Source organism: Macrobrachium nipponense, chromosome 33 (genome assembly GCF_015104395.2).
Source record: "Macrobrachium nipponense isolate FS-2020 chromosome 33, ASM1510439v2, whole genome shotgun sequence".
Taxonomy (NCBI): Eukaryota; Metazoa; Arthropoda; class Malacostraca; order Decapoda; family Palaemonidae; genus Macrobrachium; species Macrobrachium nipponense.
The window spans coordinates 22,856,868-22,882,562 of NC_087219.1; the positions used below are offsets into that span (position 1 = coordinate 22,856,868).

Genomic DNA, 25,695 nt, shown 5'->3' on the forward strand with positions numbered 1-25,695 from the left:
GATGCCGACCCTCAGCCCGTCCCTGATCCCCCACCGTCTTTGATAACACCAGCCTGAAACTCCATTGATGACCTACAGCATGATGAACATCGGACAGCTGCTTAGAAATAAATACCAGTGCCAGAAAAATAAGTCATTAGAAGAATTGAAAGAATTTTGTATAAAATCAATTCTGTAAATTCTGCCATTAATCTTAATAAAACATGTTTGAAAGAAAGTCTATTTCCAGAATAACAGTAATAATAATGTCTATGAAATACTCTAGAATGAAATCATCAGGCATGTAATGAAATTATTTTAATACTTACAATATACTTTTCAGTGTGCTTCTTACCGACGATGTGGTTAAAAACACCATGAATCTTTCCATGGGCTAAACACAGGTTGCACCTGTAGTATGGTTCATCTCTGGGGCTTCTAAGATATTCCTCCACCATCTGAAGTCCTAAAATTGAAAATTAACAATCACGCCAGCTTTTTCTACACATTACAGTGTTTCAGCCAACACAATTCATTGCATTACAGTGATGTAGTCATATAGATCACAATACTGTATTTGTAAGACAATTCAGTACAAAATGGATGACAAACTTTACTGTAAAGGGACATTTTGCAAAAAAACCCACAACCGTACTGAAGCCCTAGAGACAATACACACCAGAAAGTCTACTGAAAACTCTAAAGATAGGCAAGCTCCAGTTACTGAATGGATTTATATCGAATGATTCTGGTTAAGCAACACCAATATATACAAAAGTAATACAGCACATAAATGGTTACAACACAATAATAACTAAAAACTAAATTAAAAATTAGTAAAATTACTTTTAAATCTAAAAATGAATCTAATCTATACCATGTTCCAGAACTCACCTACATACAGATATATCCAAACTAGAACTGATAATTTTCATAATAACTGGTAAAACTTATTAACTATAAAACTAGTATAACCATACCTCAGAAATGACATTAATACAACAGAGATTGGGAAGGTACCCTATGAGTGGTAATTTCTCAATTTAGATATGCTGGATTAACCCTTTAACGCCAATTGGACGTATTAAACATTGATATAAATTGTCTGTCGGGTGCCGATTGGACGTATGGTACGTCGACGAAAAAGTTTTTTTTAAAATTAGCGGAAAAATAGTTAAAGGCCTACTAGGCAAAAACTTTTGAATCACGCGCCTTGGGGGATGCTGGGAGCTCACGGATCAAGGCATTGTTTTGTTTACAATCGTTACCCAGGCGCGCAATCGCAAATTTCTTTCTTCTCGCAATAAAAAGCGTCAGCGACACATCTCAGAAATTACTTCGTCACTTTGACATAATTTTTGCCCCATTTTAAATTAGCCGTTAAATGAAGTATTATACATGAAAATGTGGGCAATTTCATGTAGAATACAACCAAAAACAACTCATTGTTGTAGCTTTTACCAGTTTTGAAATATTTTCATATAAATAACGATAAGTGCCAAAATTTCAACCTTCAGTCAACTTTGACTCGACCGAAATGGTAGAAAAACGCAATTGTAAGCTAAAACTCTTATATTCTAGTAATAATCAATCATCTACCTTCATTTTACAACAAATTGGAAGTCTCTAGCACAGTATTTTGATTTATGGTGAATTTATGAAAAAAACTTTTTCCTTACGTCCGCGCGGTAACTTCCGAAGAAATCATAAATTTTTTGTCCGATCGTAATGTTTGCACCATTTTAAATTAGCCGTTACATAAAGTTTTATACAGGCAGTCCCCAGGTTACGACGGGGGTTCTGTTCTTGAGACGCGTCGTAAGCCGAAAATCGTCATAAGCTGGAACATCGTCAAAAATCCTAAGAAAACCTTACTTTTAATGCTTTGGGTGCATTGAAAACTATGTAAACTGCATTCTTATGGCATTTTTCATAAAAAAAACTTCATATATTCATTATTTTGCATTTTTTGTGTCATACTTCATCTGCCAGATGAGCGTTGTAGGCGTCGTAACCTTGGAACATGCGTCGTAACCCTGGAAATAATGTCTGATGAATATAATTGAAAAGCGTCGTAATCTCAGAACGTCGTAAGCCGAGACCGTCGTAACCTGGGGACTGCCTGTATATGGAAATGTGCGTAATTTCATGTAGAATACCACAAAAAAACAACTCATGGTTGTAGCTTTTATCAGTTTTGAAATATTTTCATATAAATAACGGTAAGTGCCAAAATATCAACCTTCGGTCAACTCTGACTCGACCGAAATGGTAAAAAAACGCAATTGTAAGCTAAAACTCTTACATTCTAGCAATATTCAATCATTTACCTTTATTTTGCAACAAATTGGAAATCTCTAGAACAATATTTCGATTTATGGTGAATCTATGAAAAAAAAAATTTTTTCCTTACGTCCACGTGGTAACTCTTCCGAAAAAAATCAGAAATTTTTTCGTCCGATTGTCGTAATGTTTGCACCATTTTAAATTAGCCATTACATAAAGTTTTATATATGAAAGTGAGCACAATTTCATGTAGAATACAACAAAAAATAACCCATGGTTGTAGCTTTTATCAGTTTTGAAATATTTTCATATAAATTATGATAAGTGTCAAAATTCCAACCTTCGGTCAACTTTGACTCAACCGAAATGGTAAAAAAACGCAATTGTAAGCTAAAACTATTACATTCTAGTAATATTCAATCATTTACCTTTATTTTCCAACAAATTGGAAGTCTCTAGCACGATATTTCGATTTATGGTGAATTTATGAAAAAAACTTTTTCCTTACGTCCGCGCGGTAACTCTTCCGAAAAAGGGATTTTGACGTAAGGAAAAATCTATTTCTGGGCGATTGGCTCGTGTCGCCAGCGAAATATCCTTTAATCCATTATTTCTAAGGTAAATGTACTAACACATACCAGAGAATAAATAAAATAAAGAAAAGGTCAGTACTACTGACTCGTCACCCTCCAAGAGGGTGTCGGTATGAACACTATGGCGAGTGAGACCACTACCCACGAACCGTTGCCAATAGAAATCTCCCACTACAAAATCCCCACTAGAGGGGAGCCGACCCACAGAGTGGGCAGCAACTACTACTACTCCATCCCATGCTGCGACTGCTGCGGCCTCTGGTGGCCATCCTGAAGTTAGCAGACAATCTTGAGCGTTTGGGATGGGCAGGGCGGGATTTCGCTGGCGACACGAACCAATCGCCAGAAATAGATTTTTCCTTACGTCAAAATCCCTTTTCTGGGCTCAGTTCGTGTCGCTGCGCGAAATCGTACCAGAGAAATGGCACAAGATTGTAAAGAACAAAATAAAACAGACAAAAAAGGTCTCAAATAAAAGATAACATAAATGAAGAAATATAATGCTAATAGAAATACATATACACAATGTATACAAAATAGAATATTACTTAAAATTAACTTAAGGTAATAATATCCTTTAAAATTAACTTAAATTTAACATATATATACAAAAGGGCTTACATGGAATATATGTTGAGATTAGTATCTGTGTATAGTTAATATGTACAAAGAAATTAAAGCAATTATAACAATAAATTGAATAGAACAAACTTCAACAATAATATAATAAGAATGTATATGACTTAGTATACAAAACCCGTAACCATTGTAAATAAGATGTGTCACCCTAGCATAAAAAAAATAAGGGGATCACATCAAAGAGACCATTCATATACAATTTTTCAATTGTGAGTGACCCCTAGCAAAAAAATAAGGGGCACCCACTATACCATCATAAGAAGCAGCTAAAGACTCAAGGTAAACGTAGATGAACATGGCAGGTATAGACGAACTGTTGGGTGAGATAGGTAGAAAGGAGAACTGGATCTTCTACTAAAGATTAAGCAGAGTCCGGGGAAACTAGTTACCCCGCGCGCAACTGCTAAATTCAGAGCTTCCAAGGACTTTAAGTAATGACGCTTAAATACTGTCGGCGATTTCCATCCAGTAATACTTTTTATCATCGAAATTCATGTGTTGGAAATAGTTAATTTGAGGTGGCTACTGCCCTGACATCATGTGCTTTAGGGAAGGGAATCAGGATTGGCTTGCTAATAAAGTACAGGATCTGTTGCCTGATGCCTTTAATAGATAAAGTACCACCTTTTTCTCTCTTAAAAGAGAGGACGCCGATGAGGATGAGGATGTCCTGGACAGAAAGGCTCGTAAGGTCGATACTGGACAAAGAGAAATATCTTGTGGAAGGGGTACAACCTTCCACGGTTTCCCACCCCCATCAAAGGATCTTCATTCTTTGCTATAAAACTACGTTCCGGAGAAAGTAGAACTTCCCCTGTGGGAAGGAATTCAACATGATCCGGATCTCTGGATAATGCCGACAGTTCTGAAATTCTAGCTCCTGAAGCCAAGCTTAATAAAAATAGAGTTTTTCTTAAGAGCATTTTAAATGAACATGTCGTATTATCTGTTTCTGAAGCCAGCTTTAGAACATCATTTAGACCATGATACTGACGTAGGCCTCACTGAAGGTCTAAGTCTAGCACAAGCCTTGGGAATAGACGAGAAGTAAGAGTCTGTCAAGTCTATGCTGAAACCGAGTTGAAAAATCTTTTTCAAGGCTGACTTGTTTGTCGTAATCGTGGCTACTGCTAAGCCTTTTTCAAATAAAGATCTGAAAAAGGATATAGCTGAATTGATTGTCATGATTCTAATATCTGATTCTCTCAGAAGGTTGCTAACTTTTTTGACTGCAGCATCATACTGTCTCAAAGTTGAATCTCTTTTATCAGATTCCAAGAAGAGAATAATTTGAGGATCAATATTCGCATCTCTTTTAGCCGCAAGTTCATGAAGTCCATAAAGTTAGGGTTTTGAGAATTCCTGAGGAAGCGAACAGTCTTCGTTCGGTTTGTACTGACTGGGAGAGCCTGGGATTGGGAATTCGAAGAGGACGAAGACCCAGTTCCAGAATGAGAGGGTACCAATTGCTCTTCGGCCAGTCTGGGGCTACTAGAGCCACTTGACCCTTGAACGTCCTGAGTTTGTTCAGCACCTTCAGGAGAAGATTCACTGGAGGAAAGACATAAATCTTCTCCCAGTTGTTCCCAGTCTATGGACAGGGCGTCCGTGGCATAGGCCAGAGGGTCCAGGTTGGGGGCCACATAACATGGGAGTTTGTGGTTCTCTTGGGATGCGAATAGATCCACTTGTAGACCTGGAACCCTCCGGAGGATCCATTGGAACGAACTGTTGTCCAGTGACCATTCCGACTCCAGAGGAACTGATCGGGATAGAGCATCTGCTATGACCGTTTCTCTCACTCCAGCTATATGGGTGGAGGAGAGGTGCCAACTGACTTGTCCGCCAGGGAGAAGATGGCTACCATGACATGATTCAGATGACGTGACTTGTAGCCTCCCCTGTTTACACAATGGACTACCACTGCGCTGTCTAAACTAGCTTTATGTGGGAGTTCTTTGGCGGACGTAACCTTTTTTAGAGTCAAGAACACTGCCATTGCTTCCAGTACATTTATTTGTGAAGCTGACGAAACTGGGGTGACCAGGTTCCTTGAACCTCTTCTTGAACTGAGAATATCCTCCCCAGCCGCTTAATGAAGCGTCCGTGTGGATGGTAATCCCCGGAGGAGGAAACTGAAGGGGTACTGATATGACAGGTTCTTGACTTTTGACCAAGGGCGTAGACGATTCCGCAGAATCTGAGGGACTGATGATAATTTGTCCCTGGACCTGACATTTGCTCGTGAGCGCCAGATTCTGGTTAGGTCTTTCAGTTTGGCTTTCATCAAGATGTTTGTCACTGATGCAAACTGGAGTGAACCCAGAATCCTTTCCTGGGTTCTCCTTGAAGCAAGTTTGTGTCCTAGAAATTGCTTTACTGACTTCGCTATTTCTTTTCTCTTGGCTGATGGAATCGACAGAGTATGGGAGGATAGATTCCATTGAATGCCCAGCCACTGAAAGTTTGACTCCGGAGTGAGTCTCGATTTGGTCCTGTTTATCTTGAACCCTAGATATTCCAGGAACTGGATTACTTTCAGTGTTGCTTTGCGACATTCCTCGACTGTTGGAGCCCAAATTAACCAATCGTCGAGATACGCTACTACCATGATCCCTTTGGCGATCTTAGTTTGTTGTTGGACGACCACTTCGCCAACTTCGTGAACACCCTGGGTGCTACGTTCAGACCGAAGGGAACTACCTTGAAGGAGAATGCTTGATCTCCTATCTTGAAGCCCAGATAAGGGCGAAAGTGTCTTGCAATAGGGATATGATAAGTATGCGTCTGTAACGAATATCGATAGAGGTGGTGACGGCCCCCACGGGAAGTAAGGTCCGCACCTGCGAGATGGTGAGCATCTTGAACTTGTCGCAGCGAATGGCCAAGTTTAAACGGGACAAGTCTAAGATTACCCTTCTTTTTTGTGAGCCTTTCTTTGGAACGCTGAACAAGCTCCCTTGAAACTTTAATCTGTTGACTCTCGCTATTGCTCCTTTCTGAAGGAGGTCCTCCGCATACTCCGTCAATTCTTTGGATGGAAGTTGAAGGAAAGGTCTGGGTGGGGGCGGATTCGCCACCCAACTCCAACCCAGGCCTTTCGACACAATACTTTGTGCCCATTTGCTGAATCCCCAACGGTGGCGGAAGAGAAACAGCCCCTCCCTCCTACGGGAAGTTCTCATTGAATGCTGGTAGCCTCCGCGGCCTCCCCGGAAGTGTTTTCCTCTATTAAGTGGACCTTCCTGATCCTCTCTGACGAAAGGATCGCTTACCTCTGCCTCCCTACCCGAGCGGTCATACTGCTGAAAGGCCTGGCCTTCGAACACTTGGTTGAAGGCTGGGAGACAGCGTAAGAGGTGGAAGGTTGAGGCTGGGGGGAAATCACATAGATAGGCTGTGATTGGGCCTTGGAGGTAGAGGGTTGGGCCGCCTGCACCAACGGAACAGCTGAAACAGGCTGGGCGAAGCGTTGCTGTTTCTTTTGGTAAGGCTGGAAACGTCTGGGTTTCCTCTGAGCCTTACCCCTCACTGCTTGGTCTTGGCGTCTCTTTGCAGTGAGACCCCAACGATCCTTAAGGCTTTGGTTAAGCCTTGTAGCTTCCGCCTGGACCTCCTTTACCATTGCATCGGGAAGAGGTCTGCTCCCCAGATGTTTGATGAAAGCAACTTATTCGGTTCATGCCAAATAGTTGCTTCCTGGAGGACATGCTTCCGACAATTCGTTCTGGCTGTGGCGAACTCAACATGTCAGACTGTACCGTTTGAGTCAGTGACTTGGTGATCAGCTTGAATAGTGGCTCGGAACCGTAAGCAATGGTAGCCAATTTCTTCTGTCATGGCCCATGGAAGTTAATCGAAAACCTTTTTTTGGGGCCAGCCATAGACTTGTCCTCAAACTCCGCCTGAATGAGGCTGTCCGGAAGTCTAGCAGCTTCTCACCAAACTGCTCCATAGCACAGTCTGGTTTGAGTTTGCCCGCCGAAAAAGTGTTGGGCAGTCTCTTCCCATAAATCTCCGGTTGAGGGAAGTTAAAGGAGATGTAGGGTCCGCTTCCTTTAGCTGCGGTAACGGCTCCCCTTTTGGGCCGCTGGGTATAGTGACCGTAGCGATCTTGGTGAGGAAGGGAAGCGGAGTTCCCTCTTCCATTGTGAAAATGGTGAATGGACTCTTAAAGGTTGTATCTTCGTATTAGAACAATCCATGTCCTCTAAGCACCTGAGCCATTCTCTTTGAGCCTGGTCACGTGAATGAGTACGTCTCTTAGGGACCTTGTCATCTCGCGTCATGGCAGCGGCAGTGAAGTTTGGCGTAGCCAATGACGGCGGTTGTAGATCCTCCGGGTAGAACTCGAAGTCCTCAATCCTTCGAGTTCCACACTCCGGGATAGAAATAAGCCCGTCCTGGAAGGGGGGCGATGACGCCACCCTCCAGGGGTTATTCATAGAGAACGGAGGCAGAGAGTCATGAGGGGGTGGAAGCTGAGCTATACTGTGCCGAAAGTGGGGGAGTAGCTAGCGGAGCCTGGCTCAGTTCGGCGATAATGTTATCCTGGGAGTTAATCCTGTCGGACAACCGGGAGAACATCTGCTCCATACTGTTTTTTGAGAGAACCGACCAAATCCCCATGTGTTGCAACCAGACCAGCATTGGGATCCAAAGCCGGAGCTGCTGCGGAGGTGGTCGGGTAACTCTGAACAGGTACCAAAGGAAGAGGAGAAACGGCTGACTCCGCCGGAGTATGTGATCTCTCCTTGGAAGATCTACTCCTTGAGGATTTGGAGCCGGACCCAGAAGCTCTAGACCTCTCTGCTCCGGGGTTCGTAGCCGGAGACTTGCGAGATGTTGACGCCGACGACGTCTTTTTAGACGTACGACGACGTCTTACTCAGGGTTTTTCACAACCGTCTGTCCTTTGACCTTAGGTCCTTACGGAAGCATCAGGAGAAGTATATTAGGAGCTCAGCTCCTGTAAAGCCTTGGAAGGAAGCTGGAGAGTTTGCAGGAGTAGAAGACCCAGTGGCGCCCAAGGGAAGCCCTTGGGCGTCCAACGTACTCACCTCGACCAACAGGTCGTCAACACCTACCATTGGTTCAATATTTAGATCCAGTGTCGCGACTTCCGACGAGATGTCCTGGCCTGGTTCAGTCAACGAAGCGCGAGCTGCTGCTGAATTGCCGCTATAGTCGGGGCTGCCTCTGCTGGGTCGACGTAAACCCGTTGACTTGCCGCCGGGGAAGATCAGGACCGCCAACCTCTTCTCAAGGATGTAGGGCTGTCCCTTGGCGGCGTTCGTGCCAAAACCGACCGACCCAAGCCCGCAGGGTTGCCAGGGCGGTGTCTCTAACAGCGGGAGCCTGGAAGAGAGGGTATTTGTTAGTTTTAAGTTTAAACTTAAAATTAAAACTTAAGTAATAGGTTAAACTAAAATTATAGAGGATGCGAGATCCCATATAAAACAAGCTTAAGTTTAAAATAAGAGATTAAAATTAAACTTAAGAACTATAACCTTGTAGGGATTAGCGAACGGAGTTGGGAATACTTACCCCGTCTAAGAGCTGGCTCACCAGTTCGTAGCAAATAGTGCAGGTCTCGTGAAACCAGACTTGAAGGTCCCCGTGCGGAGTCGCGCATGGAGCATGGCTCTGCAGACTTCATGCCCTCACAGGGGTTCCTGGAGCATGGTCATTGCATCCCGGATGCTCACAGTTGGTGGTCTGTAAGTGAAAAGATACATGAGCATCCTAAAAGATATCACTTACAGGCTAGAGGTTAAAAGAACTCCGCTGCATGCCGGAGCGCGAAAAAATTTTGGGCATAACCCCTCCCTTACCGCCTGAATAGGCTAGAACCCCGGAGAGATCCGGTGTGGGCAGGCAACGGAGGGATTTGGCTTAAGGTAGCTTAAATTAAACTTACTATAGTTTAAAATTAAATACTAATACTTAAACCTATAGCCATAGAACGTACCGGACTAAGTCCGGTGCGCGGGGCGGAGAATCGTGTCGCGATATCAGCGCGACGGGGTGGTTAGTAAAGACCAACTGTATGCCGCAGTCCGCCCGTCAGGGTGAACTAGCACCTTTCCACGTGGATGCCGGAGCTCCGGTAGATTAAAGAGACAGCCCAGTAGCTGGGAAGGGCGAGAGGGCGAAACAGACTCGAGCTAGCAACCGAGCGACGGAGTAACGGACGGAGGGGGGGAAGGGGGGGCCAGTCCCCCCCCTTCCCCCCCCCCTTAGTCATCCGAGCGTGCCGTGAAGCCAGAGAGCGGTCGAGTCCAGTCTGGGTCTGTCCAGCCCCCCTTACTCCCTCCGCCTAGGGAGAGAGGGAGGCAGGCACGGGTATGTGGAGCGAGCGTGGACAGACCAACCCTCCCCCCCGGTCCCTATGGAAGGATCGGAGGGGGAAAGGTGACTGGACAGGCGTCTGGCTGCTCCGTGATCACGTAGTGACCACGGAGCGGTAACATGTAATACAATAACACAATACAGCCTAGGATAAAGCAACCAACTAATCAGAGAGATGCTATAGAGAAGCAACCGAACTGAAGAGCGGAAGCAATAGAGGTGGATACCAATAATACATAACCTAGGCTACTGAAGCAGACGCCGTAGGCTAACCTAAACATAAATAATCAAAATCACTTAAAACGTAAAGAAAGAAAATAAATCAGTAGGAGAAAAAATCCAGGAGTGTTCGACTACTCGAAAGAAAGTCTACCATCAAAGCTAGCCGGGGCCGATACTAAGAGCTGTGGCTAGGGTCTGGATGGAAGGTGAAGAAGACATGCATGCATGACATAAACCCAGTAGGCTGGACCCCTAACATAAAATAGATAACTAATAATAGAGCGTAATGAAATAAGGGAAGGTTCTGGGTTATGGAAGACCAAGAACGAACCCGCCACGAGGCAGAACCATGCCTGCCATGCTTCCGACCTAGAGCCCGTATTATACCTAAAAAACGGCAAATACTGACTCAAGGGCGGAAAAAACCAAATAGCAATAACAACTGATTACTTAACTTAGCTGCTGCGATGGCTGTACGCTCCATGACGAATAAATCCAAGATAGGGGCACAAAAAACACAGAGCAAAAAAGGGCACGTGTATACGCGGTGCGCTAACTGAAAAGGATGACCACCAGAGGCGCAGCAGTCGGCAGCATGGGATGGAGTAGTAGTAGTTGCTGCCCACGTCTGTGGGTCGGCTCCCCTCTAGTGGGGATTTTGTAGTGGGAGACTTTCTATTGGCAAGCGGTTCGTGGTAGTGGTCTCACTCGCCATAGTGTTCATACCGACACCCTCTTGGAGGGTGAGCGAGTCAGTAGTACTGACCTTTTCTTTATTTTATTTATTCTCTGGTATGTGTTAGTACATTTACCTTAGAAATAATGGATTAAAGGATATTTCGCGCAGCGACACGAACTGAGCCCAGAAAATTATTAATCTTTTCGTCCGATTGTTGTAATGTTTGTACCATTTTCAATTAGCCTTTACATAAAGTTTTATATATGAAAATGTGCACAATTTCATGTAGAATACAACAATAAACAACCCATGATTGTAGCTTTTATTAGTTTTGAAATATTTTCAGATAAATAACAATAAATAGAAAAAATTCGTCCTTCAGTCACTTTAACTCGTCCGAAATGGTCGAAAACTGCAATTGTAAGCTACAACACTTAGTCTAGTAATATTCAATCAATTACCTTCATTTTGAAATAAACAGAAAGTCTCTAGCACAATGCTTCGATTTATGGCGAATTTTTTAAAACAGCTTTTTTTTATGTCTGCACGTTACGAATTCATGCTTCATTTTGTGATAATATTTTCTCTGTGTTGCCTTGATCGTTTTACAATGTGTTATATACCAAAATTATTGGAATTTAGTGTACAATACAACAACAAAAATGAACTCGTTAGCTTTAACCGTTTTGCTCACAGCGCGATTTGTATACAATTATACATATATGAAATTTTTTCTCGCTGTCATATATCTCAATATTTATATATGGAATAATGAAAAAAAAAAAAAAAAAAAAAAAAAACATTTTAGATTTTTTTTTTCATTTCTGATGGTTGGCATACTAAACTTCAGGCAATGACAAAAAAAGGAGCCAAAAATGAACTCTTAATCTTGAAAACTAAGCGTGCTGTGATTTAAAAAAAAAAACATTTTTTCCGCTTCGGCGCTCACTCGCGAAGCCGCCGGCATACGAGACGAATTTTAAAATACCGCTTCGGCGTTTAAGGGTTAAAGTACATACCTTTTTTCTACATACATTACAGACATCATGGCAAGAATAACTGGCTTTGGGCAGGATTAAGTATAGACTACCATCCCAAATCTAAGGGACGGTGAGTAATGGAAGGAAGGTATAGTGCTGGGAACTATGAGGTCATTCAGCCCTAAAAGGAAAATTGAAAGTGAAAAGGTTTTAAAGGTGTAACAGGAGGAAAACCTCGCACTTGCAATCTAATACAATTGTTGGGAGGGGGAGGACTGTGGAGAGCCACTCTTCCTAAGGTTATACCCAATAACAGGGGTTCAAGAAGATGCAGCAACTACAGATGACTATGAAATTATGGAAAATGTTGCTCTACAAGTATCTTTGTGGGTTAAAAGAAATTATAACCATGGACAGTCAGAACAGGAGAGTTGGAAACATTCACCACTATGGCCACAAATAAACTGAGAGATGAGAATCATCTGTGCCTCAAGGAAAACTGAAACTTCCAAGTTTGCCTGCACTCCCTGAATACGAAAGGCCACATAGATAGATACCTTCAATCCTCCACACTGGAGTGACAATATCAGCCCAGGGTGCTGAGCCTGGCTGCAGAAAACAGATCCAAGGAAGCCCAATAAATGGAAACTTACAAACAGGACTTGCCACTGATGTCGCAGAACTTTACAAGAATTATGAGAGAAAGAATCGCCCCAAAAGCAAGAAATCTTGCTACATTACAGGCAAAGAACTCAATCACCAAAAGTAAAGAAACCATATCTTATCCTTCTTTAGTCACAGTAGGTCACACAGAAGTGGAAGGCAAAAACCCCAATGCACTGACTCCACAAGGGGTGACAAATGTGGTCAAGTCTGAGAAGACTGGCTACAGATATAAAAATAAGTCCCAGGAACAACAGAAGCACAGAAATAGTATGAGCAAAGGGATTATTTCTGGAGCTTATAATGGAACCACCATGAACATGAATAAAATTCTTAAAAAACACTGCCTGCAACAGGGATCCATAAGGAGGACTGGCTAGTACTATAAGACAAAATTATAGGGCGGGAACAAACAAACAGGAAAACCAAAAACCTTCCAAACCCCATAGAACCGAATGAGGGTGTCAGAGCAAACCACAAAAGTACCCTGGGGCAATAGGCTCATTCCCCTGAAAGAAAGGCCCAACACTGAGATGAAAGGGACCAAGTCATCAACACAGATAGAAAAGATCATTTAGCAGTCTTAAAAAGAATGGTACCATATCTTCACAATCACAAGGTACATAAAAGAAAAAAAATATAGTCACCTTGTGGCTCCTTGGAGTTGGGCAGCACTTGAAAGGACAGATTTTTTTTTTTTTTTTGCAACTGGTACGCCTGAATGCATTCTGACAGAATAAGGGATATCTATGAACATGTATTTTGTAAAAAAAATATTTTTATAATAAAATTAAGTTTCATAAATATTTACCAAGTAAACATAGAAAAAAAAGAATATAGTCTACCTTGTGGCTCCTTATGGAGTTGGGCTCCAGCACTTGAAAAGGGACAGTATTTTTTTTTTTTTTTTTGCAACTGGCGTACGCCCTAGGAATGCATTTCTGAACAGTAATAAGGGTATATCTATGAACATGTATTTTGTAAAAAAAATATTTTTATAATAAAATTAAGTTTCATAAATATTTACCAAGTAAACATAGCTATTGTTTCTACTTGCGCAGCAATCTTTAATTTAACAATCGCGTTGGCACTTTGACAGTTTAGTGTAGGTGACAAACCCCGCCCACTCAACAGGTGTGTAGGAATGACTTCGCCGACAGCATCATTCTGTTTGTGCCTTTATGTCCATGAGAGGGAAGGAGGGAGGGCTCTGATTCTGAAATTACTTGGTAAGTATATATAAAACTTAATTTTATTATAAAAAGGCCAATTTCATATACTACTATGAGATTCAGGGTCTCTGTAACACGGTTTTTTGGACTTTGCTCCTTGTCAAAGCATCGGATGTAGCTGAAAGTTGACATATGTATATTTTACAACCACACACAAATTTTGTCAGCATTATCAATAGCCTAAACCCGATAGTTTTGATTTTTATAGAGTAAAAATGATCTAGCCGACGCCATGGCCAATGATTACGAGCCAAGAGTCGAAAAACATTCATTACGTAAGCAAGGTAAACAAACACTTTTTGACTAAATGTTGCCCCGCCCATCCTCCAGACAGAAATGCCATCGGCTCTGAAACCCAAAGACTTTATGAATGGCGGAACGATACATAGATGTGGGTTGGGTATCAGTGCTAGCGTAGTAATACTACTGTAGCAGTAGTGCCGCAACAGTATAGCAGTAATAAACATGAATTAAACGTTTAGACCAACTGCTGGGATCCTTGAGGATCATTTAGCACTTCTTACAACTACTCGAGAAATTAGTTTTTATAGCCAGAAGTTAAATTTTCTAATCCAACAATGCCCATGGTAGCCTTCAGTGTTATCCTGAATTATAACGAGGCGAAAGTGGGTGGAGCCTCATGAAGTCACCATTCTGACGATAATTATTGGTGAAGGTTTAAAGCTAATATACGGTACCAGCTATTTTTTTTTCAGTAAATAGGTAGATAGCCAATAAATAAAAAATGCATGACATTCTATATAGCAGTTATCAAATCAAGCTTGTCTACTATGTTTTTGGTAATTACCAACTATTCCCTACATCTTGTCAATCTGATTGTGACCTATAAAGTAGACTGTAATTTCTTTGGAAACTTATTTTGGGAGTTTTTGTATTTATTAACATATTTTGTTGGTTTGTTCATTATGACAATTATCAGTGGGGAGGTTCCAGAGTTCATAAAGGTGTACTGCTTTGCTTGTATTTAAATTTGTATGTCATTGTTGCCAGAGGTTTAGCCTTCGTTACGTATAGCCAATCATCCATCGAGAAAGAGGGAAGAAATGATGTCATAAGTTACGTAACGAGTGCGTTCGAAATCTTTTCTCTGAATAAGTTGGCCCGTCGTCAAAAAAGGTCACTTTTACATTTTAAGTACCAAATTTATTCAACCTACGTAGTGCAGAATACACTCAAAATTTGTGTTGATATAATATGTATTCTGAATAAGCGTTATATTTATGAAATGCATAGATAAAAAGTTATTGCGAAAAAACCGTGTCACAGAGGCCCTGAATCTCATAGTAAGTAACTTACCAAGTAGTTACATAGATGAATCCCACATTGATTGGTGTAGGGATGAATGGACATATTCTACTCCAAAACATTAAAGTGTGATAATGACTTGGAAATAGAAAGGAAGCGCCTGTGATTGGAATCGGACTCCAAACTTGATGACAAATGATGCACATCCAGACACATGCCTGTCCAACAGCTGTCTGTCGAAGCCTGGTTTCGTGCAACAGGCTTGACTAAGGGGCGACTACCCGTGAGCAAACCCCACTAGCCTCCCTTGGCCCTCTGGATTAGGGGAGCAGGACAGGGACCTTTGTCTAGGAGAACCAAAAGGACAAGTAGCCATCTCCTCCATTTGCACTTTACCAGACATTTTGTCACAAAACACTTAGTCCATTAGGACATTCAGGGACATCCCTATCTCAGACACAGTATGGACAACCAGGTTCAACTTCTTATCAAACCTGGATTCAAGATTGCCAATGGCATCAGGGTCAGGAGCATAAGAGCTGGGCACAGGAGTCTGTGGATTGATAGTAGGAGGGCTGCGAATAGGATAAAAGGTGGAAACAGGTGACAAAAGTAGCAAGACTAAGCTCTGACTTTGGCTTAGGGGAAGAATCTAGGCTAACAGAAGCTGTACTCTTGGTCCTAGAGGATGCCTTTCTCTCTCTATCCCTTTCAAAACTTATTAAGGTGAGATTAAAAAACCTTCCACTTTCTCTAATCCCAATCCTTGCACTCACCACGAGTATTCTCCTTAGAAAATACCTGCCCTCTACTATCAGTACTTCAATAGTATGTGAATCATAATTAGTTAGTCTAGACCTACAGCATTCGCTAATATAGCGAACACTAGAAGCACTTGAATCAGGCATAACTAATTCAAAAAGCTGACAAAAGCAAATGAAAGCTTGAAGGCTACATAAAAGCAACAATACTTCACCAAATTCCAGCGGGAAAAAAAAAAAAAAAAGCAGAGAATAAGTTTGCATCAAGCTTGACGATATTGATCTTATGAGTGGCAACAACAGAATGATGCCGTCAGAGAAGTCGTTCCCACACAACTGTTGAGCGGATGGAGTTTGTCAACTACACTAAACTATTGAAGTGTTAACAGATTGTTAAATTAAGGGTTGCTACGTGAGTAGAAACTATAGCTATGTAATTACTTGGTAAGTTATTTATATGAAATGTATTCCTGTAGCATAGTCTATACCCATGTTCCTTTGCTGGAAACAGTAGAATTTTAAAAAATATTACTGACTAATCTTTTTAATGAAGTCTAAAATTCCCTCTCATTTCTGTAGTTAAGGATACAACCACATTTTTGACAAAAGAATTAGTGCACACAAGAATACCTAATAATTCTAATGTAAAAAACTAACATAACTAACAAAAATTTAATAATATTTCAGTGAACATTATTTAAATTTAATATTCAAAAAAAAAATGTACATGCATACCTACAACCGGTATGATATTATGTAGAAGTTTGTACTGAAGTGTATCTGGGGGATAACTGTAGGTCTGAGCTTGGAAAATACCCTCCATCCCTGCTACAGGCACTTTGTTCAATTTCTGCAAGAGAACATCAAACTATAGTTAAAATAAGAAAAAAACAACAAACAAAGCAACAAACCTGAGTAGTTGCTGCAAGCTATAATGGATCACGAGGATCACGAGAAGTTGAAAGACAGCACAACTGAGTTACATTTCTGGACTCTAATGGAGATCAATTGATTAGTTCATAAATAAAAAGTAAGAGGTAGACATAAATCTAAGAAGTTAGAGAGCTAAACAGTAAGAGACCAAAGGGAGTAACTAAGGCATACAGGAAACGGTAGCTTCCTATCATCTTCATCAACATCAAATACATTAGGGTTCCATACTTAAAATATTACTTCTCTGGAAGACTGTCCTCCCCGTCTTATCAAATGCCCAAACCAACTTCTTTAACGTTCTAGCTTTTTTTATCCAAACTCTTGGCAAATTTCTCATTTGTTTTGTAATCTTACAAATCCACTCCAGTCAGTCACGAATCTGCAATTTGTAGTTTCAGAATCTTATCCATTTCTATGGCAAGTGCCCATGATTCTTTTGTGCAGAAAATAAAGCTTTCATAGAATGGAACATTTTTTATTTACTAGTAGTGTTATGACTTTTTCCACTTCATCCTGACTGTTATTACTCTTTCTTACTGTCTCAGATTAAATTTTTGCTTTTTTCCCTTCCATGCACAATAAATCTGGTGTTGATTCCAAAGTACTCCCCATTATTAGGAAGATCATGCAGGTTGTTTTAGTTACATGCTAATTGAAAATATGTTATTGTTATAATACAATTAAGTTTGTTCATACTTACCTGGCAGATATATATATAGCTGTATTTTCTGACGTCCGACAGAATTTCAAAACTCGCGGCACACGTAGTGGGCGGCCAGGTGGTAGTACCCATTCCCGCCGCTGGGAGGCGGATATCCGGAACCATTCCCATTTCTATTCATATTTATTCATGACCCTTGTCTCCTGAGGGGAGGAGGGTGGGCACTCTAATTATATATATCTGCCAGGTAAGTATGAACAAACTTAATTGTATTATAACAATAACATTTTGTTCATGAAACTTACCTGTCAGATATATATATAGCTGAATCCCACCTTCGGATGGTGGGAAGAGACAGAATAGGATTTTTTAGGAAACTTAAATTAAGTAAATGATGTACTTCTTGGTTCCTTACCTGTTAGCAAAGTAGACTCTGTGATTACTGTCACTTAAGCCTGCTTCTGCTTTTATCAGAGTTGCCAGCCAGGTGTAGACCTGTAGTGCTGGTGCACTCTGGATGCTCTGTCAACGGGGACGTGACCTCAATGTGACAAGACCATCTAGCCAAACATATGGGAGTAACACAGCAACTGACCACCACCTGACCAACTAACCAAAAAACCCCTGACAGTTAAACTAAAGAATGGGAGATTTCCACAGAAGATCTCACCATCAACCAAAAACACAACAATAAAACTAACCTAAACTAAGCTAAGGGATAGGGAGAGAGCTACCTTCAGCCCCCAAAACTGTGTCTGCTGAAATGTATGGCCCCAGAAAAACTACAGTTCTCGTAAATCGTTCTCACATCCCGGAGGTAATGTGAGGCGAATACGGAATTGCTCCTCCAAAAGGTGCTATCAAGGATATCTTTGATAGACATATTCCTTTGAAAGGCAAGAGAAGTAGCTACGGCTCTGACTTCGTGAGCTTTCACTTTAAAGAGGCTCAAATCAGTCTTCTGGCAAGATGAATGAGCCTCTTTAATGACGTCCCTCAAGAGAAAGCCACAGCATTCTTCGACAACGGCAAATCTGGTCTCTTCACCGAGCACCAGAGATTACCTGAGGGACCTCTTATCTCTTTAGTTCTATGAACATAGAACTTGAGAGCCCTGACAGGGCACAGGGCTCTCTCTGGTTCTTGACCCACGAGACCCGACATACCTTGATCTCAAAGCTCTTGGGCCAAGGATTAGACGGGTTCTCATTTTTTGCCAAGAAAGTCGGGCTCAACGAGCAGACAGCATTGTCCCCCTTGAAGCCCACTAGGCTACTGAACGCTTGGATTTCACTAACTCTCTTCGCCGTCGCCAGAGAAGCTAGGAAAAGCGCTTTCTTCGTCAAGTCCCTTAGAGAAGCTTCGTGGAGAGGCTCAAAGGGATCTTAACATTAGATGCTTCAGAAACCACATCCGCAGATTCCATGAGGGTGGTCTTGCCTGTGGAACTCTTGGAGGTTTCGAACGACCATTAAGAGATCGTGGAGATCCTTGTTGTCGGAGAGGTCCAGGCCTCTGTGTCGAAAAACGGCCGACAACATACTCCTATAACCTTTAATTGTAGGAACTGCCAATTTCTGCACATTTCTTAAATAGAGCAAGAAATCTGCTATCTGGTTCACAGAGGTCGTGGAAGAGGAAATTCCTTCCTTTTTGCACCATGCCCTGAAGGAGGCCCACTTAGATTGGTAGACAGCTCTTGAAGAGGCTCTTCGAGCATTAGCGATTGCTCTCGCAGCTGCCTTCGAAAAGCCTCGCTCTGGCCAACTTTTCGATAGTCTGAACGCAGTCAGAGCCAGAGCGAGAGGTTTTGGTGATACCTTTTGAAGTGAGGCTGTTTGAGTAGATCTCTCCTCCAGCAAACGTTTCTTGGGAAGTCCACAAGGAAAGTCATGACCTCTGTGAACCTCTCTCTTGCTGGCCACATCGGGGCAATCAGAGTCAACCTTGTCCCTTCTGAAGCTGGCAAACTTTCATGACTTCCCCCACGATCTTTGAATGGGGGAAAGGCGTAAAGATCTAGGTCTGTCCAGCTCCAGAGCAATGCGTCCACCGCAATTGCCCCTGGATCCAGGACCAGGGAGCAATACAGAGGAAGCCTCTTCGTCCTCGACGTAGCGAACAGGTCGACTAGAGGACATACCACATTCTCCATAATTGCTGACAGACTTCCTGGTGCAAGGTCCACTCTGTTTGGCAGAATTTTGATTTCGACGACTGAGAAGGTCCGCCCTGACATTCTGTACCCCTGCCACGAATCTCATGGATCTTGATCTGCCTTAGTCTGCCCATAGCAGAACTTCCTTCGCAAGGAGAAAAAGGGATCGGGAGTGAGTTCCTCCCTGATTCTTCAGATATGCAAGGGCTGTGGTACTGTCCGAATTGACTTGAATGACCTTGCCTGACACTTTGTCTTCGAAGAACTGCAGCGACAGGAAGATCGCTGCCAGTTCCTTTACATTGATGTGCCAGGCTACCTGTTCCCCTCTCCAGGAGCCTGACACTTCCTCCCCTCCTAGTGTTGTCCTCCCCAACCGGAAATGGAAGCGTCTGAGAACAACACTAGGTCGGGGCTCAGCAGATTTAGGGATAACAGCCCTCTCGCAACTTCTGAGGGTCGAGCACCATCTTAAGTGGTCTTTCACTGTGTTTGAGATCCTTAGGATCGCATTCAGGTCCTCCTTCGCTTTCCATTCTTCCGCAAGGAAAAATTGAAGAGGCCTGAGGTGCAGTCTTCCCAACGAGACAAACTTTTCCAGCGAGGAAATGGTGCCCAGCAGACTCATCCATTCCCTCGCCGAACAAGCTTCTCTCCCTAGGAAGGCTGCGACTTTCTCTAAACCCAGCTGCTGACGTTCCTGGGATGGAAACGCCCGAAAAGCCACTGAATCCATCTGAATCCCCAGATACACGATGGACTGTGTCGGGGTCAGATGTGACTTTTCGGAGTTGACTAAAAGACCCAGGGACTTTGCTAGGGCTAACGTCGACTGAAGGTCCTCCAGACATTTTCTTCTCGACGACGCTCTGATCAGCCAATCGTCAAGGTAGAGGGATATCCTGATCCCTGAAGAATGGAGCCACTTCGCTACATTCCTCATTATAACTGTAAAAACCATCGGGGCCGAGCTGAGACCGAAACAAAGGGCTCTGAATTGCCAAACCCTGTTGCCTAAGACAAATCTCAGGTACTTCCTTGAAAGAGGGTGGACGGGGACGTGAAAGTACGCGTCCTGCAGGTCCAGAGACACCATCCAGTCGCCAGGTCTCAAGGCTCCTAGCACCGACTGAGGCGTCTCCATTTTGAACTTGTTCTTCTCCACAAAAAGATTGAGCCTGCTCACATCCAGGACTGGGCGCCAACCCGACGACTGCTTTGGCACCAGGAAAATCCTGTTGTAGAAGCCCGGTGACCCCAGGTCCACGACTTGCTCCACCGCTCTTTTTTCGACCATCTGGTCTAAAAGATCGAAAAGGATACTTTTCTTCTCTCCCTGATAAGTCGGAGAGAGGTCTCTGGGAGTTGATGTTAAAGAAGGAGGATGTAAAAAGGGGATCTTGTACCCTTGCTCTACGATCTTGAGAGTCCAAGGTTCCGCCCCTCTCTGCCTCCATGCCTCCGCAAAGAACTTCAGCCTGGCCCCGACTGGCGTCTGAAGGACAAGATCTTCATTTGGTGGATTTTGGCTTAAATGAAGCTCTTCCTCTCGAAAAACCTCTCCCTCGAGGAGCTGCTCTCGAGGGGGGTGCCCCGCGAAAGGGTTTTGACTTTCTTCGGGGTTTAACGAACGAAGATGTAGAAGGAACTGCTGGGCGCCTTGAAGACTGTGCCAAGAGGTCCTGGGTCGCCTTCTCCTGCAAACTCGTCGCAAGATCCTTCACCATAGCCTGGGGGAAGAGATGGTCCGAAAGAGGCGCAAAGAGCAATTCCGCTTTCTGAGCGGGAGAAACCGACTTAGCGGTAAAATTACATAGAAGAGCTCTTTTCTTCAGGAAAGCTGTTCCAAAATGAGAAACCAGCTCTTCCGAACCATCCCTGACGGCCTTGTCCATACACGACAACACGCTGGACAGCTCCCCCAGACTGAGAGAATCAGGGCTTCTAGACTGAAGGTCCAAAACTCCCAAGCACCAGTCTAAGAAATTAAAGACACCCAAAGTGCGCAGCAGTCCCTTCAAGTGTGGTCCGTCTCCAGGAGTCCAGGTTACCCTTTGCAGATGATAAGAGGGACCTCCTCTGAGAGTCCACTAAACTGGAGAAGTCCCCAAGAGCGGACGAAGGAACCTTTACCCCCACGTCCTCCTTGGTTTCATACCAAATGCCTCCTTTCCCGGAGAGTCTAGAGGGAGGAAGGGCGAAAGTGGTCTTGCCCTGGTCCTTCCTACGAGACATAAAATCTTGGAGCTTCTTGAAAGCCCTCTTGGTTGAAAGCGACGTCTTCATCTCGACAAACTCAGGAGTCTTGACTGACTTAGAAGACGAAAGTTGAGAGGGAGGAGACCTAGGGGCTGCCGGCTGAAACTTATCCCCGAAGGAAGAACGTAACAGCCGCACAAGAACCTTATAGTCTGAGACAGCCGAAGCTACAGGAGGTTCTTCTTCAACTGAACTCGCTGGACTACTAAGTTCCCCTTCTTCTCTAAGAGGAACTGGAGAACGTCCATCCGGAGAGGGCGTACGTCCAGCAGGCTTAGGCCTGAACAAAGGCCTGAACAAAGACTTCCGCTGATTGGAAGTCACCGCTTCATTTACGGACTCGCCCTTACGACGATCCTTTGAAGGACGGACATCTTGTGCACGTAGAGTGTCCTTTGAAACAACGGGAACTGTCTTACTACTAGACACGTCCCTACGAGAGGAAGCACGAGCTTCCTGACGAGAGACGCCAAAAGCGTCCTGCTTAGCCAGGCAAGCGTCCTGCTGAGCGTCCTCAAAAGCGTCCTGCCTCGTCCGAAAAGCGTCCTGCTTCGAACGGCAAGCGTCCTGCCGAAAGCGTCTCAAAAGCGTCCTGTTGAAAGCGCAAAGCGTCTTGCTGAGCGTAAGATCTACCCGGAGAACGAGAACGGTGACGATCCGGAGGCGGAGAGAGAGATGAACGAGACGAGAGAGAAGGAGACTGCTTCGTCCTCTTGACGGGCAGCCTGACGTCCTTTCTCCGCTTAGGCTCGACTGCTGCTGAGCAAGTCCTTTGAGCCATGAGAGACGAAATCTGGTCCTGAAGGGACAAAAGGATTTTCTTCGTAGGTGACGAAGAAGAAGGGGCAGGACTGACCCTGCGAGAAGGCGAGGGGCGAGGGGACGCCTCCTTCCTTCTCGCAGGTACAGCTACCTGCATCTCAGGGGAACACGCCTGTGCGCGCAACCCAGCGTCCTCGTCGGTTGAGACTCTACCTCTCTTCTGAGGAGGAAAAGCATCATACGCGTCCTCTGAAGAAAGCGGTGACATAGGACGTGAAGCGTCCTCAAAACGAAAAGTCCTTTTCAACGGACGAGAGTCTCTCGAGCGCTCCACCCTTGCGCAGGGAGGAGGCGCTTCGGAGGACGAAAAGCAATCCTTCAGGACGCGCGCTCGTGCGCACTCCTTGGCAGCCTGGGACTTAGCAACAAGGCCCTGCCGAAGGGACGCCAGATCGGTGGGGAGCCCCCGTAACCCTCTTGCGGCTCTTTGACATCCCACTCCCTGAGTCCTGGGAGTCCGATAGAGGTCTAGGCCTAGAGGCATTATGGGGCCGATCTGACGCCCCCTCAACAACACTAGGGGCACTATCACAAACTTTCACAGGGCCAGTTTCTAAGGCCAACACTTTCAATTCAAGAGCGCGAATAGACTCGAGAATCAGAGAAAGGGCGTTACCTTCTCCAGACACAGCAATAGGGCCCGAAGGCAACAAAACAGGATTAGGTTGAACAAAATCTACCGGTGTTAGAGGAGGAGAAATATTACATTCCTTACCTTTTGTAGAACTGCTCTTGGAGGAAGACCTCCTGACTCTATCACGCTCCAATTTACGCCGATAGGTCTCATACATCTTCCATTTATCATCTGACAAATCCTTGCATTCATTGCACCAATCATCAACCAAGCAAACATGCCCCCTGCATTCCATACAAACTGTGTGAGGATTAACTGAAGGTTTAAGGAGCCTCACCTTACATTCACTCCTCACACACACTCTGAAACTCCCTGTACTTGATCCCGACATCATGTACACAGAAAAGCCAATCCAAAATCAAAAACCAATCCACTATTACGCGTGCCAATCCAACAATCCAGAGTCGATACCAAAAGTCAATCCAGATAATTTAAAGCGAGATAATCCAAAAATCCTAGACGGAGGTACTGCAAACAGTTGTTTCCAGCACCGGTGACAGAAAAAATATGAATAGAAAATGGGAATGGTTCCGGATATCCGCCTCCCAGCGGCGGGAATGGGTACTACCATCTGGCCGCCCACTACGTGTGCCGCGAGTTTTGAAATTCTGTCGGACGTCAGAAAATACAGCTATATATATATCTGACAGGTAATTTTCATGAACAAAAAAGGATTTTGACGTAGGAAAAATCTATTTCTGGGTGATTGGCTCGTGTCGCCCTATGAAAAGATCCTTAATATCATTCTTTCTAGGCAAAATTAATCTAAAATTACCAGAGAAAAACAAAATTAAGAAAATGTCAGTAAAACTGACTCGCTCACTCTATAAAAGAAGTGTCGGTATGAGAATAGGGGCGAGTGGGATCACTACCACGAGACATTCACCATTTAGACCTTCCAATCGAAATCCCCACTAGAGAGAGCTGATACTAACGGGTGATGCGGCCGCTACTACTACTACTAGGGACGCCACGGACAGCAGCGCCCCTAGCGGTCATCCTTAATCTATGAACATCTTGTCCTGCAGGGGGGGCAAACAAATACAGGGTGGGTTTCATAGGGCGACACGAGCCAATCACCCAGAAATAGATTTTTCCTACGTCAAAATCCTTTTTCTGGGCTCAGCTCGTGTCGGCCTATGAAAGAGTACCAGAGAAACAGACAAGATGGGAAAAAGGACAAATGAAAATCAGTTGTAAAAAAGAGGGATATAATATAAGTGAATCAGGTATATTACAGATACAAACTAAGTACTTAAAGCTACTTATTCTAAACAATGACATAAAAGGAAAGCCAATAATATAAAGTACTTAAAATTAACTTATATTAACATAGTAATATACAATAATGCAATGCAATTTAACAAATAGATTCACTTAAATAAGGTATTTACATAATATACAAACACATTGTGTCCTACCCTAGCAATAAAAATAAGGGTAGGTACACTGAAGTACATTATAAAGTACATAGTGGTGGATGTCCCTAGCAAAAAACAAATAAGGACAATCCACCAATATGATCTCAGCGGCTAAGGCTAGAGTATCCGAGTAGCATGGCGATAGGGTGAGGCATGTTGGACGAGGTAGGTAGAAAGGAGACCTGATCTATACTATGACTTTACTATACAGTATCAGGAGAAACAATGTTTCCGCTGCTACTGCAGAAAATTTTAAAGATTCAAGGACTTTAGGTAGTGACGTTTAAGACTGTCGGAGATTTCCATCCAGTATACTTTTTAAGATCCTCGAAGTTCATATGTTGAAAGTAGTTAATTGAGGTGGCTACTCCCCTGATGTCATGTGCTTTTGGAAATGAATCAGGATTGGCTTGTTTAATGAAGTAAAGGATCTGTTGTCTAATTCCTTTTACTGATAAAGTACCACCTTTTTCTCTCATGAAGAGAGAACCTGAGGATCTTGAGGATGTTCGAGATAGAAAGGCTCTTTAAGTTGATACTGGGCCAAGAGAGAAGGATCTTGCGGAAGTGGGATGACTTTCCAAGGAGCCCATCCTTGCAACAGAGGATCCTCATTTATTTTTAGCCAAAAAACTACGATCCGGAGCAAGCAGAACTTCTCCTGAGGGGAGGAATTCCACATGACCCGCATCTCTGGATAGAGCCGCACGTTCTGAAATTCTAGCTCCTGAAGCTAGGCTTAATAAGAATAACGTCTTTCTAAGAAGCATTATGAATGTACAAGACGAGTTGTCAGTATCTGATGCTAGTTTGAGGACATCATTTAAGAACCATGAGACTGCAGTAGGCCTTTGAGAAGGTCTAAGTCTAGCACAGGCTTTAGGGATAGACGTAAAGTAAGATTCAGTTAGGTCTATCTGGAAACCCAACTGGAAGATCTTCTTCAAAGCCGATTTATGAGTAGTAATAGTGCTAGCTGCTAAACCTTTTTCAAACAAGGATCTGAAAAAGGATATAGCTAAGTTAACTGTCATGGTTGTAGTGTTTGATTCTTTCAGGAAGGATGCTAATTTTTTAACAGCTGAGTCATATTATCTAATAGTTGACTCTCTCTTATCTGATTCTAGGAAGAGGATGTTTTGTGGATCAATGTTAG

General features: G+C 43.3%; 1 protein-coding gene across 1 annotated transcript in view; it reads right to left on the reverse strand.

Moving 5' to 3' along the window:
• Positions 1-308: 308 nt before the first annotated feature.
• The window catches only part of LOC135202788 (uncharacterized), an 80,639-nt gene continuing 55,252 nt past the window's right edge, over positions 309-25,695 (reverse strand). Inside the window, exons 4-6 of the mRNA XM_064232247.1 lie at positions 16,391-16,501; positions 13,040-13,120; positions 309-445 (exon numbers count right to left, since the gene is read on the reverse strand). Of these exons, the coding sequence (XP_064088317.1) occupies positions 374-445; positions 13,040-13,120; positions 16,391-16,501 (264 nt within the window). The 3' untranslated portion in view covers positions 309-373. The remainder of the gene's footprint in view (positions 446-13,039; positions 13,121-16,390; positions 16,502-25,695) is intronic.